Source organism: Hippopotamus amphibius, chromosome 16 (assembly GCF_030028045.1).
Source record: "Hippopotamus amphibius kiboko isolate mHipAmp2 chromosome 16, mHipAmp2.hap2, whole genome shotgun sequence".
NCBI lineage: Eukaryota > Metazoa > Chordata > Mammalia > Artiodactyla > Hippopotamidae > Hippopotamus > Hippopotamus amphibius.
Genome location: NC_080201.1, coordinates 63,125,032 through 63,139,507, shown reverse-complemented (window position 1 = coordinate 63,139,507; position 14,476 = coordinate 63,125,032). Strand labels below are relative to the sequence as shown.

Sequence of the window (14,476 nt, the reverse complement as noted above, 5' to 3'; positions counted from 1 at the left end):
CAGCAGTTCCAAAGGGATTGTTCTTTAAAAAAAGAATAATCCCCTCCACCCCGATCTAAAAGCAGCACACATGTCCTGACGGAGGAAGAGCTGCGTATCCCTGGAACAGAAGAGACGACCTAGAAATAGATCTCAGTGTGTGTGTACATATGACAGAAGACAGATTTCAAGTCAGGGTGAAAAGGACTGGTTTTGAAGGAATGCTGACATGATTAGCTCTCCATCTGGAAGAAAACACTCTACATACGACATGGGTAAAAAATCTAAATGTAGACCAGTAAGGGGACAGAAGTACTTCGAGAGAAAGGAGGAGACTTTTGTATATTGTATATCTCGATTGGAGGGGGAGGATTTTGAGCAAGATATCCTACAGACGGAAAGGAAAAGATAACTTATTTCACAACGTGTGGACTGAAAAAAATACCTAAAGTCAAGAGGCAAATTGACAGTCTGGGGAAAATTGTTTTTAAAAAAAAAAAAAACACATACTGCAAAGAAATATATCATTCTTAATACACACGTGTAACCTGCAAAGCTTCCACTGACCAAGAAAAAGATCAGCCAACTTGAAAATAATCCACTAAGAACAACATTCAATGAAATGAAAATCCCAACGCCAGTGAACAGACTCGAAGGCATTCAGACTCTAATGATGAGGAAGTGCACTCTGAAACCAGCAGAAACTTTGTTTTCACCACCCAGTTATTATAAAATTAAAGGAGTGCTCATGTTCTGTTCTGGCAAAGATGTGGAGGAACGACGCAGGCACTGCTCCTGAGGCTGTGAACTGCAGGCCTGTGCAGACAGTCACCTGGGGCTTCCCTGGGGTGCAGTGGTTAAGAATCCGCCTGCCAGTGCAGGGGACACGGGGGAAGATCTCACACGCAGCAGAGCAACTAAGCCTGTGCACCACAACTACTGAGCCCACGTGCCATGACTACAGAAGCCTGCGCACTTAGAGCCCGTGCTCTGCAACAAGAGAGGCCACCACAATGAGGAGCCCTCGCACCACAATGAAGAGTAGCCCCCGCTCGCCACAAGTAGAGGAAGCCCACACGCAGCCATAAAGACCCAACGCAGCCAATAAATAAATAAATAAAACTATTAAAAAAATAGAAAACAATAATCTGCTCACATGTGATAGACCCTTTGACCCGACAGTCCTACTTTTGGAAATCAATTTATGGAAATAAGGCAGAGGCACATAAGATGTATTTTAGGGGCTGTTGCTGCAACGATACTTTGGCTAAACTCTGGAAACTAGAGTCCGCAGAAAGAGGACGAGTCCAGTAAATCATTGTACAGCAGGGCTCTCCAGAATGTGACAGCTCCTGGATTTGGAAGCTTAGGAGAGAGCCTGGGAGAGGAGAGATCTGAGGCAGGTGTGACAGACAGTGGCAGCAGAGTGGACAAATGCGGCGGAGGCTGTCGCTAAGGGCCCAGGCCTGCTCCTGACCACCAGATGGACATGGGTCGTCACTGGACTTGCTGGACTTCACCTGCCTCATCCATCAGGTGGGTGTCCGAGTCAGCTCCCCAGTTCCTCCTCTGTGATTCCAAAATCCAAAGAGTTCTGTTAGACCAAAAGTCTTTTCCGAACTCACTGGGCAGCAAAGGCTGACCTGGCATGAGGTTACTTACAGACCGTCTCCCTGCCTGGTACGAATGTCCATCTATTTGTCTGCAGAAACACTGACGGGGTTACTTCCAAGTGCTGGATAGGGTACTGAGGGTAAGGTGTCCTCTGTGGAAAATATACCATGTTCGCTTTTGAAAGTCTGAAAAATCCTGAATCCCAAAACACATAAACAGCCCCAGGGGTTTCTGGTCAGGGCTTGTTGGCCCAGAGTGCCAGATGTCAGGTGTCCAGTGTGGGGCAAGCCTCCAGGTTTGCGAATCATTTCCATCTTGTGCACTGAAGGGAATGTTCAAGGAAGCCTTCGATGTGTGGGCCTGAAGCTGGGAAAGAGAAGTGGATCACAGTTTCCAGAGAGGGACATTGGGGGGCCACCTACTTTGACTCTCTTCTCATGACCCTGTGAGCTGTCTGGCCTTGGGGTTGGCCCCACTGCTCTTCTAGCTGCTCTGCTCTCAGATACTGCCCTCTAGTGACTCTGAGTCTGTGTCTGGAAGCTGGTGTGCCCTGGTGTTGAATGTTCACAGAGTATCCTGAGGTTCAGACTGCCTGATTTCCTGCCAAGGGGCCTTGGGAGTGATCTTTCATCAGGAAGCCCTAACCAAGAGAAAAAGACCATTTTGGCATAACCTTTATAAAAGGTTAATCTGTTTTCATTTAAAGATGTTACGTATGAGGACTTCCATTCTGAAGAAGATGGAGTAACAGGGACTGGATTTGCTCTCTTTCCTGAAACAACCAAAACACCAGACAATATGTGAAACCACGGTGCTCAAGACTTGACATCAGGCAAGGAGGGAGGAGGGAGAGTGACCCCTGAGAGTTGGAAAACACCTAGGTGACCCCTGAAATCGCCATAGCCTGTGAGTTTCCAACCACAGGGTAGGGGACCTCCCTAAGCCCTCACCTAAAAGTGCTGTAAAAAATACTCTATTTCTAAAAAATGTTCAAACCGAAAGAAGGCAGAAAAAAAGGAAAAGGGGAACAAAAAAAGATGGGACAAATGGAAACCAAATAGCAAGATGATAGATTTAAAAAACAGTACCAGGAATCACATTAAAATAGTTATAAAAACCTCTTTTAAAAGGCAGAGATTGATTGTAACCGTGGGTAAAAAGAGATCCAACCATATGCTATCTAAAAGAAACCCATCTTACATACAAGGGTTAAAAGTAAAGGGATGCTGAACGCAATGGGGTACCCCGAATTGGACTCTGGCGCATAAAGGTGACATTACTGGGGAAAGTGGTGAAATTCAAATTAAGTTTGAAGCTTCTAGAATTGTGCCAATGTTGGTGTCTTCGTTTTAACAAAGACTATGGCGTTGGGGGGGGGGGGCAACTGGGTGTAGGGTAGACGGGACTCTGAATTATCTTTGCAACGTTTTTGTAAGCCTAAGAATACTCTAAAACACAAAGTTCAATTACAAAACAAAGTCAAAGGATGGAAAAAAAAATAGATCAACTGTGCTAAAAGTGACAAAAAGACCCGCAGGTATCAACAGAAAAGTTTTTAATAGTAGAAAATGGGACGGAAATCACCGCTTCTTAAATACCACCTACTATCACTGCACTGACCGGCCCGTGAACGGGACTGGATAATTTTATCAGAGTCCTGGATGGAGACAGCTGGCACACTCAAAAGGTTAGATGCAAGGAGTTTAAAGAAAGGCCTTTTTAAATTGGGATGGTCCCGATGTCTCGGGCGGACACTGACGGCCTTTCAGGCAGGATCTGCTACCTGCCCACCTCCACAGACCTCTCTCTTGACGCCAGGACCCCCGCACACGTCTGTTGTGCCACAGTCCCCTGTGCCCCGGAGCCTCCCCACGCTACGCTCGGTTCCCGCCTCTCTGTGTTTGCAGACGCCGTTCCCCCTGCCAGGTGCGCTGCTACAGGTGTATGAGCTAGGGAAGCTCCCCTTTCCGGCTGGGGGCTGTTCTCCGGTTCTCATGCCTTCTTTGGCGCCATCATTCTCTTCCTTCCACATCACTGCACTCCCGGGTAGTCTCAGAACTCTATCGCACTGATATATGCCGAGAAATGGTAAAGCCTACCACCAACTGAGCCAAAACCAGGATGTGTGGAAAGGGCCCGGGACCAGCAAACTCTGCCGCGCGTGTCCCCTCGGGGCCACCGTCCCCCCACCCGACTTCCGGCTGGCAGTGAAACGCCCACCGCGCGGTGGCGTAGGCGGAGAGGGCGGACTCACATCGAGCTCGTGGCGCCTATTGGCTGCCCGGGGAGGGGGGGTCGAAGGAGGCGGGGCGAGGCCTCTGCATGACGTCAAGACGCCGCGGTGCGGACGTTGAAGCCCAAGGAAACGAAGAGCCAGCCGGGTAGGGAGCGGTCGTGAGGCCGTGTTGCTGTCGCTTGGAGCCGCCGCTGACGAGTCCCGGGGACGTACGGCCGAGGTGGGTGTGTGAAGTGGCGGCGGCGGGCGGCCGGGCGGGCGGAGACGGCGTTTCCTTGTTGGCCTTAGGCCCCGCGGGCCCCGAGGCCTTGGCGGCGGTCGCCCCAACGGACGCGGCGCGCGAGCGACGACAGGGTGTGGCGGGGCAGGGGCCACTGCGCCTGCGCGCGGGTCGTAGCGGGGGAGGGGGGCGGCCGGCGTGCTCCTCGCGCCTGCGCCGTCGTCCTGGGCTCCCCGCCCCCGCGCTCGGAATTCCTGCACCCCGAGCACCCCTTTCTTTCACCCCCTTTGACCCGGCGGTTCCAGCCGGAGGACGACGTTGCCCCGGGCGACGGGCGGCCCTTGCGCGGTCGTCTCCCCCCACCCCGGGGCCGTGGTGCGCACGCGCGGCGGGCCGGGGCGGTGGCTGCGGGGCCAGTGACGAGGATCCGGGCTGGCTCTGGCTGCCGCCGGCGCCCGGCTGTGCGTCCCCGCGCCTGCGGGGCCGCCAGGTGCCCCCTCGCGACCGGCGCCCGCCCCGCCCTCCGCGCCCGCCCGGAACCTTCCCTCCAGGTTCCTTCCTGTCGCGGGGCTCCCCACGCGCGACCCCCTGCCTCCCCGCCCCCTGTCCTCCCGCCCGACGCCGCTCGCTGTCGTCTTTAAGGCCTTTCTTCTCTAGGCCTTTTCTCAGCTCCAGGCTTCTGTTCTTGTCTGCCCCCCGCTCTTCTTGTAGGATTTTCGGGGTCTCCCGCTGGACTGGCTTTTGAGCACAGCCGCACCTCTCAGGTCCCCCTCGCGCCTAGGCCCCCCCAGCCCTTGCCCCCAGGACCCTCCTCCACTCTCCTGCCGCCTCTCTCAGGGCCCTCAGGGTGTCGTGATCTCCTCGGGCGTCCGCAGAGCGCTCCCTCCCGATCTCAGGCCTACTGCTGCTGCTCGGAACCTCCCACGCGGGGTGTTCTCTGTCCTTAGGGAGCTGTCCTAAAATTCGTCTTCTCAGAGCTTCCTAAGAACTAATTTCTTCTCTTCCGGGGTTCCTCTCTGGCACCCTAAACGTCTTCCTGCTGCGACAATAACTTCCAGAAACCCCCTTTTCCTCCCAGATTTCTTCCTTCTCCAGTGTTGTCTCCTTTTCTCTCAAGGCTCCCGTAAACGCTCCTCTCTTTACAGACTTTCCTTCAGGGGTCTTTCCAAGTCTTCCAGTCTTAAGGCTGGCTTAGACCTTGTTCATTAGAGCTTCTTCTCAGAAGCTGTCTTCCTCCTTACCCCTTGCCTGAGGTCCCCACTCTGCCCTCTGACCTTCCTCCTGTCTGTCTTGGGGTTTCCCTTGAACCCTCCCTTTCTTCATATGGGCTTCAGATCCTTCTCTTTCTCTTTGGGAAATACCTTTGGACTTCCCTGTTTTTCAAATCCTTTGTCTTCCATCTAGAGTACTGCAGGGGGGACCAAGGTCTTTCCCTGGGGCTGTAGCCCTTTTATTCCACACGCAGAATTCTCTTCAGATTGTGTACCTCGGTGGCTCCTCCTTTCTCAGACTCCCTTTTCTGTCTGGCTTCTTGTGAGCCCATCTGCTTCCCTTTCCTATTTGATGACATGTTTCTTGCTCCTCGGGTGTCTCCCTAATTCATTCTTTTTCTTGCAGACAGTGAAAAAGCAGTCTGGCTCCCGAGGTCCACCCCTTACACCCCAGGGTCCAGATGGCGGCCAACGTGGGTGATCAGCGTAGCACGGATTGGTTAGTGGGGCTAGAGGGACAGAGCCCGGAGGGGAGGGCAGGAGGGAGCGAGACCTAGTGTTGTGCTCTGGATGGGTTGGGACGTCACACAGCATGGGGGGACGTGAAGCCACAGCCCCCGGGGTAGGGATGGGATGAGGCACTCTTGAGCTTTCATCTTTCTCAGTACAGTGCCTCTTTCACAGAACTGCGATGATTCATTCCACGAGCTATGATTAAGGGGCAGCCACCAACACTTAATACTCAGTCATTTATTGTTTTGTTAATTCCTCTATGTTTCCAAAACAGTGTGATAATTTTCTGACTGAGGTGGTATCAGACAGAATTTGGGGATTCGTAAAACACTTAGAACTATTAGGGTTCGTGTCTTCTGTTAAGTTCTGTGGGTGTTGGTAATCTTTTTATTTGATTTTTAACAGCTGTATGTACCAGGCCTCTGGAAAAGTACCTTAGGTAGATAATCACATTTGTGGCTCACAGAAACTGTGAAGCGGAAACTGGCTGTCAGTGTGTGACAGAGTGGAAAGTTGAGGCTCTGGGATTCAGGCCCTGGTGTCTGCCTGCCATGTGCAGTGGCAGAATAGGCTGACTCAATGTCCCCTCTCTGTAGGTCCTCTCAGTACAGCGTGGTGGCGGGGGCCGGCAGAGAGAATGGCATGGAGACTCCCATGCACGAGAACCCGGAGTGGGAGAAGGCCCGCCAGGCCCTGGCCAGTATCAGCAAAGCGGGAGCCGCCGGGAGCTCCGCCAAGGCCAGCAACAACGGGCCTGTGGCCAGTGCACAGGTGAGAGAAGTCCCCACCGGACCCGGGTACCCTGAGTGGGGGTGGGGAACGCACACACTTGGTGTCTTCTTGGATCACCAGGGCAGGGTGCTCTGAAGGTATACTAGGAGCCCTCGAGTGGGGGACGCGAGGTCTGTTTCCTTGAGGAGACTAGGGTACCGTGTGGTCCTTGTCACTGGGCATCCAGCCTGAGGAGGGGGAGGTGCCCGTGTCCGATGGCAGCGGTGGAGGTGCTCTGAGGAGAGGTGTGGAGCCAGCTCCATCCCTTGGCAGTGCGCCGCCAGTGAACAGAGCTGCCCTCGCGGGCCCTGGGCTCCTGCTTCCAGCACTGAGGGCGCAGGGTCCTCTCTCCCCACAGTACGTGTCACAGGCAGAAGCCTCGGCTCTGCAGCAGCAGCAGTACTACCAGTGGTACCAGCAGTACAACTACGCCTACCCGTACAGCTACTATTACCCCATGGTGAGTCCCCAGCCCGGCAGCGGCCGGTGTGGAGGGGCGGAGGTGGGATCAGTTGGACGGGGTCCGGGGGCAGTGATGGATTGACCACAGCAGGGACCGTTGCTGGAAAACCCTCCCCTAGCTCATCGTCCACAAGATAAAGGCTCAGGTCCTTCCGTGGCCACCCGCCCTGCGCTCCCCAGGCTCACGTTGCCACAGAGGCGTCTCACCTCAGCACACACCGAGTCCACCCTGCCCCCGCCTCCGCCCTCTCCTGGTGTCCCCGCCTCACGGAGGGCTGCCCGCACGGCACCTTCAGAGAGCCCTTGCCGGGACAGGCTTCACTTAGAGTGGCGTTCCCACTGCTCAGGCTGCCACTGGCTTCCCTGCTTGGCCTGCTTTCTGTGTTTCCTGCTGGGTGTGCTGCGTGTCTGCCGCTGCATGTGTTTTGAGTGCAGACTTCGTTTTGTCTTTACTGTTCGTCCTGTTGTAGCGTTTAGATGGGTTAGCACCCCATGGATAATGTTGAACAGAGAGGAGAATGTGGAGTCGATGGAGGTTGTCGTCTTATTTTGTAACTGTCTTAGCACAGGCGAATCTGGTGCGTTGATGCGGGGGAGGGGGTGAGAGGTCAATAGAGGGTCACAACCTGAGCAGCTGGGAGAGGGGCAGCTCTCGGCCTCCGGGAAGGACTCGGGCCTGCCGCTGACCCTTCCCTCCTGTGCCCTCGGCAGAGCGTGTACCAGAGCTACGGCTCCCCCTCCCAGTACGGGATGGCCGGCTCCTACGGCTCAGCCGCACCCCAGCAGCCGGCCGCGCCCCAGCACCAAGGGACCCTGAACCAGGTAACGCCCTGGCCCGGCGGCCGCTCGTGTCCAGGCAGGGGGTGTGGTGGGCCAGCGGTGGGGATGTCTGCATTGTTCAGGCCGCTCCTGCTGAGCGATTCCTGATCTGAGGACGAGGAGGGCAAAGCATAGTTTCTGAAGCCAGGGTGGGTTTAGGGCTGGGTCAAGGCCAAGGCGCTGAGGCGTCAGGGTGGTGGTGAGGGCACGTGGTAGGGTGGCAGCGCTGCTTCTGTGTTTTCCTCTCAGCACGTGCACACACGCATAGTCTCTCTCTCATACACGCACATACACGTCTGGCCTTGCACGTCACATGCAACTGGGGAGGCCCGGTGGAGCTCAGGCCAGGGAAGTGGAGAGACCTGGGTGTGAATCCCAGCCGCCCGTCTGGTGGCGACATTGCAAGTCGTGCGCTCTCTCTGCGCCTCGGTCGGTGCTGCCCGGGGGGAAGGGTTGCTGCTTCCCCCCCGGGCTCCTGCGCGTGCGTGTGCCGGGTGTGTGCCACACATCTGTCTCCACGGGCACGTGACACGTGCTCAGACAGCTCCTGCCGGGTGGGTGTGCCGTTGGGCGGCTCTCACCAGGAGGCGGGCTTCAGCGCTCTAAGCGCCCGCAGCTGCCCCTCAGCCGCTGGAGCCGTGGGAAAGCAGCTCGTGCCCGAGCCTGGGCTCTCTCAGCGGTGGAGGGGGTGGTCGCGGCTGCTGCGCGTCACCCTGAGGGCGCGGGCGGTGGGACGTGGGGAGGCCTCGGCGCAGAGGGGAGAGCTGAGTGGCGTGACGGGGAGGACGGAGGGTGAGGGCAGCTCGGGGCACCTGCTCCTGCCCTCAGCGCCCGTTTCCCCCCACAGCCGCCAGTCCCGGGCATGGACGAAGGCATGTCCTACCAGGCGCCCCCTCAGCAGCTGCCCGCGGCCCAGCCCCCTCAGCCCTCCAACCCCCCGCACGGGGCTCATCCTCTGAGCAGCGGCCCGCAGCCCGGGACCGCCCCCGCCGCCCCGCACAGCCAGGCGGGCCCCGCCTCGGGCCAGGCCTACGGGCAGCACACCTACAGCGAGCCCGCCAAGCCCAAGAAGGGCCAGCAGCTGTGGAACCGCATGAAGCGTGAGTGGCCCTGGGCTGCGGAGGGCGCTGCGCGGGGCTCACCTCTGGTGTTGGGACCTCTCGAGGCTGCGGGGGGTGGGGGGGCCTGGGACAGGGCCTGATCCCAGCTCTCGCTACCCTCACAGCGGCCCCTGGGACAGGGGGACTCAAGTTCAACATTCAGAAACGGCCTTTTGCTGTCACGAGCCAGAGCTTCAGTTCCACCACGGAGGGCCAGCACAGCAGCTTCGGCCCCCAGCCCAACCCCGAGAAAGCCCAGAACCACAGGTGACGGCCAGCCCCCGCCCCAGGCACCATGCTCAGCGCCCGCCTGCAGCTGGCTGGAGAGGCCACTGCTCAGCCAGCAGAGGGCGCCCTCCCCCCCCCACGGGCTCGCCCTGGGCAGCGAGGGGTGGTGCTGGCGGTCCTGGCGGTCTTGGCTGGGGCAGCGGTGCTGCTCCCCGACCGAGGGTCTGCACCTTCCCTCCGCCAGGGGGAACCTGTCTGGGAAGCCCGACGACTGGCCGCAGGACATGAAGGAGTACGTGGAGCGCTGTTTCACCGCCTGCGAGTCGGAGGAGGACAAGGACCGGACAGAGAAGCTGCTCAAGGAGGTGCTGCAGGCGCGGCTGCAGGACGGCTCCGCCTACACCATCGACTGGAGCCGGGAGCCCCTGCCGGGGTGAGCGGGGGCGGGGGGCTGCGGTGGGGGCAGCTGTCCGAGGACCAGAGCCCCGAAGAGAGATGAGCAGAAGGATTGGGTCCTGGGGGCAGGCGGCTGCCGGGGTGGAGCCCAGGCCCGGGAGGGGCCCGGGGTTGGAATCCTGGGGGTGAGAGCTGTGCAGGCGGGCAGGTGTGTTGCTCAGTGGCGGAGAGCACGCTCTAGACACAGAAACCCTTGGGTTTGCCTCCCATTCTTCGTCGTGTTCGCTGAGCCGCCTGGGTACGTGTCCTTCCTCCTGCACGTGTGTGTCCCTGGGGCGGGTGGCAGGTGTCGGGGACGCTGGGGGCGCCAGGCGGTGACGCGCTGCCCTGCTGTGTCCTCAGGCTGACGCGGGAGCCTGTGTCTGAGAGCCCCAAGAAGAAGCGGTGGGAGGCCCCTAGCAGCCTGCACCCTCCCCGGGGGGCAGGCTCAGCGACCAGGGGCGGGGGTGCCCAGTCCCAGCGAGGGACGCCCGGGGCTGGGGGTGCTGGCCGAGCCCGGGGCAGCAGCTTCGCCAAGTTTGGCAACCGCAATGTCTTCATGAAGGACCACAGCTCCTCCTCCAGCACGGACTCGCGCTCCCGCTCCTCCTCCCGGTCCCCGACCCGCCACTTCCGCCGCAGGTAGGAAGGCTCCGCGGTGGGGGGGGCTGGGGTGGAGCCATTTCAGGCCTCACCTTTCTGCTCCTCCGTGCAGTGACTCCCACTCGGATTCCGACAGTTCCTACTCAGGGAATGAGTGTCACCCTGTGGGTCGCAGGAACCCACCCCCCAAGGGCCGGGGAGGCCGGGGGGCCCACATGGACCGGGGCCGAGGCAGGGCGCAACGTGGGAAGAGGTGAGACTCTGGGTGGCCGGGGAGGAGAGGCCGGTCTGCGGGTTCCTGGGAGGATGAGGGCTGTGTCTTTGGAGAGCATGGGAGAGGCAGGTGGCTGAGGCGGGAGGGCGGCACCCCTCCTGCCCCCTTCAGGGCCCCCTCCTTCCCCAGGCACGATCTAGCCCCCACCAAGCGCAGCCGCAAGAAGATGGCGGCCCTGGAGTGCGAGGACCCCGAGCGTGAACTAAAGAAGCAGAAGCGGGCGGCGCGCTTCCAGCACGGACATTCCCGCCGCCTGCGCCTGGAGCCCCTGGTGCTGCAGATGGGCAGCCTGGAGAGCAGCGGGGCTGACCCCGACTGGCAGGAGCTGCAGATCGTGGGCACCTGCCTCGACGTCACCAAGCACTACCTGCGTCTCACCTGCGCCCCCGACCCGTCCACTGTGCGCCCCGTGGCAGTAAGTGCCCCTGGCGGCAAGGGCAGGTCCTCCCTGTGAGGCGGGTGCGGGCACCAGGCCCCTGGGGCCAACACCGCAAGGACACAGAGGCAGCATAACAGGAGGGGGTGTGGCGGGCAGGGGACGGACATGGGGAAGACCCCGATAGGCACGGGGGGCCTGGGGCACCGAGGGGTGAATTTAACCCAGAGCGTGCAGCCTCACCAGGAGGCTGGGCCGGCCTCCGAGCCTCCATCTCCTACTTTAGGAGGTTGAGAGAAGGAAGCCGGCGTCCCAGGCTGGTGTCTGTGAGACTCTGGGACGTCCAGACCCCAGCGTCCCCTGAGGCGGGAACTGGAAGCGGCCGACGTGCTCTCCTGGGCCGGTTCTGATGCCGGGGACTGAGGCTCGAGAGAGTTCACGCCTACTATCCTTAATGCTGGTGTCAGGGCGCTGGGTGGGTTTGGTGTAGCAGCCGCCGCTTTAGGATTCCGAGTTCCTGGAACCGTAGTGGGTAGAGCACACCCTTGCTCTCCCTGCCAGAGTCACATGGGGCCTTAACGCACTCCTTCCCAGGTCTTGAAGAAGTCGCTGTGCATGGTCAAGTCCCACTGGAAGGAGAAGCAGGACTACGCCTTTGCCTGCGAGCAGATGAAGTCCATCCGGCAGGACCTGACGGTGAGGTGGGGGCCAGGGAGGGGCTGTGCTGGTGGGTCCTGCCTTGCTCTGGCGTGATGTCTGCTCTCCCGCCGCCTAGGTGCAAGGTGTGCGCACCGAGTTCACGGTGGAGGTGTACGAGACCCACGCCCGCATCGCCTTGGAGAAGGTGAGGGACTGATGGGCTCCCAGGCTTCCCCCCACACAGCTCCCGCCCCCCCTCACTCCACGTCTTCCACCCCCCACCCAGGGCGACCACGAAGAGTTCAACCAGTGCCAGACGCAGCTCAAGTCGCTGTACGCGGAGAGCCTGCCCGGCCACGTGGGCGAGTTCACTGCCTACCGCCTCCTCTACTACATCTTCACCAAGGACTCAGGAGGTGGGGCGCAGACCCGCAGAACCGGGGCGGCCACGGGCCTCCAGACACTGCCTCGCTCACCTCCCTTGTCTCCGCCCGCAGACATCACCACGGAGCTGGCGTACCTGACGCGGGAGCTGAAGGCAGACCCCTGCGTGGCCCATGCCTTGGCACTCAGGGCAGCCTGGGCTCTAGGCAACTATCACCGCTTCTTCCGGCTCTACTCTCACGCGCCCTGTATGTCTGGCTACCTCGTGGACAAGTTTGCAGACCGGGAGCGCAAGGCTGCCCTCAAGGCAATGATCAAAACGTATGTGAAGCCGAGCTCTCCCCCAGCCCTCTGCTCTGCGGCCCCGCCGCCACCCTCCTCCCGTCTACTCCCCGCTCCACACGCTCCTGGGCCACCAGGCCTCGGCTCCCCTGGTCTCCGCTCCCCACCGGGTCCTGGTCTTCCCTCCCCTCTGGTCCCTCCGCTTCCCTGGGCACAGCCCACCCTCCTCTGTGTCTCCTCTCCTCTGTCATCTCTTTCTCCGCTCTGGGGTCTCACGTCCCTCTGCCTCTCTCTGTCTCCTGCTCACATCACCCTGGACCCCACTTGGTCTTCATGCTCCGGGCTCCCCTTCCTCCAAGGCCTCTGCCCACCTTCCTGGCTCTCCTGTGGCTGAGCTCCTGCTCTGTGGGGACGACCAGCAAAGCCAGCCCTGCTTGGGCAGCTGTGGTCTCAGGGGCAGGGCCCTGCGCCCACTTGGCACTTTTCAAGAGCACAGATGTGACTAGGGACCAGGTGTGAGGGAGGCAGGGGCAAGCTAGGCCGGGACGGTACCCATCTGCTCACCAGGGGAGGGGTGTGCTCCCATTCTCGGTTGGGAGGGAGACACCCCCAGGCGATGTCAGGACACCTCTTCCATTGTCACAACCGGGGGTCCTTCTGGCCTCTAGTGGGTGGAGGCCGGGGAGGCCACTCACTGTCCTGCAGTGCGCAGGTCGGCCCGCCCCAGTGTCAGTCTTGCTGAGGCTGGAAAGCCCTGGCCAGAGGTCCCAGGAGCCTTGAGTGCCACGGCAGTTTGTTGGGAGCAATGGGATGGTTTGGAGCTGGGGAGGGACACTCAACCTGAAGGTTAGGAGACTCTAGGATCCTCTTTGGGTCAAGAAGATTTAAGGGTGAGGTGGAGCCAAGGCAGGGGCCGTGGGGGCAGAGAGGAGGGCGTGAGACACACACAGGAGGCAGGGTGCACGGGACCTGGTTTCCAACCCAGGAGGGAAGAGGAGCCCGTGTACCTGAAGGAGGCTGGGCCGCCCCCGGGCCCGCCCTCTGCGTCCCTCGGCAGTTTCCAGGCTCCCGTCTGCTCCCGGGGCTGTAGGCAGGCGGGCAGGCCACCGCTTCCTCCACAGCACGTGCTGCTGCTTCCTCAGCATGTGTGGGCTTGGTCTGTGGGAGGGGGCTCCAGCCTGTCATTGGCCTCATAGTCTTGTGTCCTCCTGCTTCTGGTGGTGGCACAGCTTCTCCGTGGCAGACACGTCCCTCCCAGAGCTCGCTGGGTCTGGGCCAGGCCCCGTGTGAGTGGGCAGCAGGCTCTCCTGTGCCCGCCACCCCCCATGGACATCCGGAGCCAACAGAGTTAGGGCTTGAGGCAGGACTGGTTTGAGTATCTCCTGCCACTCACTCGCTTGGTGAGAGTGGCCGAGGGGCTCTGGCGCCGCGCTGTCCTGCGTCCGTGTGTCTGTAAAGGCTAGGGCGACCAGCTTCCGGGCGGGAATTCAGTGAGTTCACAAAGAAGAGCCACTTCCTAGCACAGGCCTCATGGCACGGCACCCCAGTCAGGGCAAGCAGGAGGGGCGGTTGTCGTCGTGTTCCCCACCCCCCCCCACCCCCCCCACCCCGCGTAGCTGCCCGCCCCAGGGGGTCCTCTTCTGAGGGTCCGCTCACGCCCTGAGCCAGCAGAGGAGCCAGCTGGGCCCTTCCCTCCTACCCCCTCTCCTCCCGTGTCCCCCGCACAGGTAAGTGAGGGCGAGGGGGGGCACAGCCGGGGGCGGGGCTCCACCCCCACCCCGGGCCCCCCCAAGCCCCTGAGGTGGGGAGGCTGGGGAGGGGGAGGGGCGAGCAGGTCACGTGCTGAGGAAGCCGTTCGGGTGCCCGAATGGGGGGCGCCCACTCCCAGCTCGTGGGGCCCTCCCCGCCCCCCGCCCGCCTCATCGCATTCTCCTCTTGTCTCCGTAGCTTCCGCCCTGCGCTGCCCATCTCCTACCTGCAGGCCGAGCTGGCCTTCGAGGGCGAGGCCGCCTGCCGGGCCTTCCTGGAGCCCCTGGGCCTGGCCTACACGGGCCCGGACAACTGCAGCGTCGACTGCCGCCTCAGCCTGGCGCAGCTGCCGGCCTTCTGAGCACCAGCGCCGCCGGGGGCGGGGGGCAGGGCTGCAGCCCCCCAGCACCGCTTTGGCAGATTTTGTTTTTGAGCCATGGACTTGGGTTGTAAATTAATTCTCGGGGAGCGGGCTCCAGGAAGAGCCACCGTCCCTGCCCCCGGTTTCCCACCGGGGAGTCTGTACAGAGATTTTTCTACGTTTTTATTTTTTGCCTCAGAGGGATGGGCGTGGGGGAGGA

General features: G+C 60.5%; 2 protein-coding genes across 3 annotated transcripts; one reads left to right on the top strand and one right to left on the bottom strand.

Annotated features, from left to right (window-relative positions):
* Window positions 1–1,056: 1,056 nt before the first annotated feature.
* Window positions 1,057–5,619, bottom strand: LOC130838185 (basic proline-rich protein-like). The gene is made up of 4 exons (XM_057710921.1): window positions 5,536–5,619; window positions 4,413–4,787; window positions 3,848–4,303; window positions 1,057–1,959 (listed from the first exon to the last, which is right to left on the bottom strand). Exons 1-4 carry the CDS (start codon window positions 5,617–5,619, stop codon window positions 1,702–1,704), a joined length of 1,173 nt encoding a protein of 390 aa, XP_057566904.1. The 3' UTR covers window positions 1,057–1,701.
* On the top strand, window positions 3,928–14,256 carry LENG8 (leukocyte receptor cluster member 8). 2 transcript variants are annotated; one of them, XM_057711214.1, is made up of 16 exons: window positions 3,928–4,049; window positions 5,667–5,759; window positions 6,370–6,544; window positions 6,903–7,004; window positions 7,718–7,828; window positions 8,673–8,925; window positions 9,051–9,192; window positions 9,398–9,586; window positions 9,952–10,230; window positions 10,304–10,444; window positions 10,595–10,880; window positions 11,436–11,537; window positions 11,617–11,685; window positions 11,767–11,896; window positions 11,978–12,185; window positions 14,094–14,256. In XM_057711214.1, exons 2-16 carry the CDS (start codon window positions 5,722–5,724, stop codon window positions 14,254–14,256), a joined length of 2,388 nt encoding a protein of 795 aa, XP_057567197.1. In that variant the 5' UTR covers window positions 3,928–4,049; window positions 5,667–5,721. The 2 variants fall into 2 exon arrangements, with proteins under 2 accessions (XP_057567197.1, XP_057567196.1); XM_057711213.1 differs by lacking the exon at window positions 14,094–14,256 and having other exon boundaries at window positions 11,978–13,750.
* Window positions 14,257–14,476: the final 220 nt, after the last annotated feature.

What these genes read in the sequence shown, in the direction of transcription:
- LOC130838185 (XM_057710921.1), bottom strand. Translation starts at nt 5,619, where the DNA reads ATGTCATCAAATAGGAAAGGGAAGCAGATGGGCTCACAAGAAGCCAGA. An exon ending in GTGCGCACCACGGCCCCGGG is followed by an intron (nt 4,304 to 4,412) that starts GTGGGGGGAGAC and finishes CTCGGGGTGCAG; the next exon opens with GAATTCCGAGCGCGGGGGCG. An exon ending in ATAGGCGCCACGAGCTCGAT is followed by an intron (nt 1,960 to 3,847) that starts GTGAGTCCGCCC and finishes TCTCTTTCCCAG; the next exon opens with CTTCAGGCCCACACATCGAA.
- LENG8 (XM_057711213.1), top strand. Translation starts at nt 5,722, where the DNA reads ATGGCGGCCAACGTGGGTGATCAGCGTAGCACGGATTG. An exon ending in GCTGTGGAACCGCATGAAGC is followed by an intron (nt 8,926 to 9,050) that starts GTGAGTGGCCCT and finishes CTACCCTCACAG; the next exon opens with CGGCCCCTGGGACAGGGGGA. An exon ending in ACCCGCCACTTCCGCCGCAG is followed by an intron (nt 10,231 to 10,303) that starts GTAGGAAGGCTC and finishes TCCTCCGTGCAG; the next exon opens with TGACTCCCACTCGGATTCCG.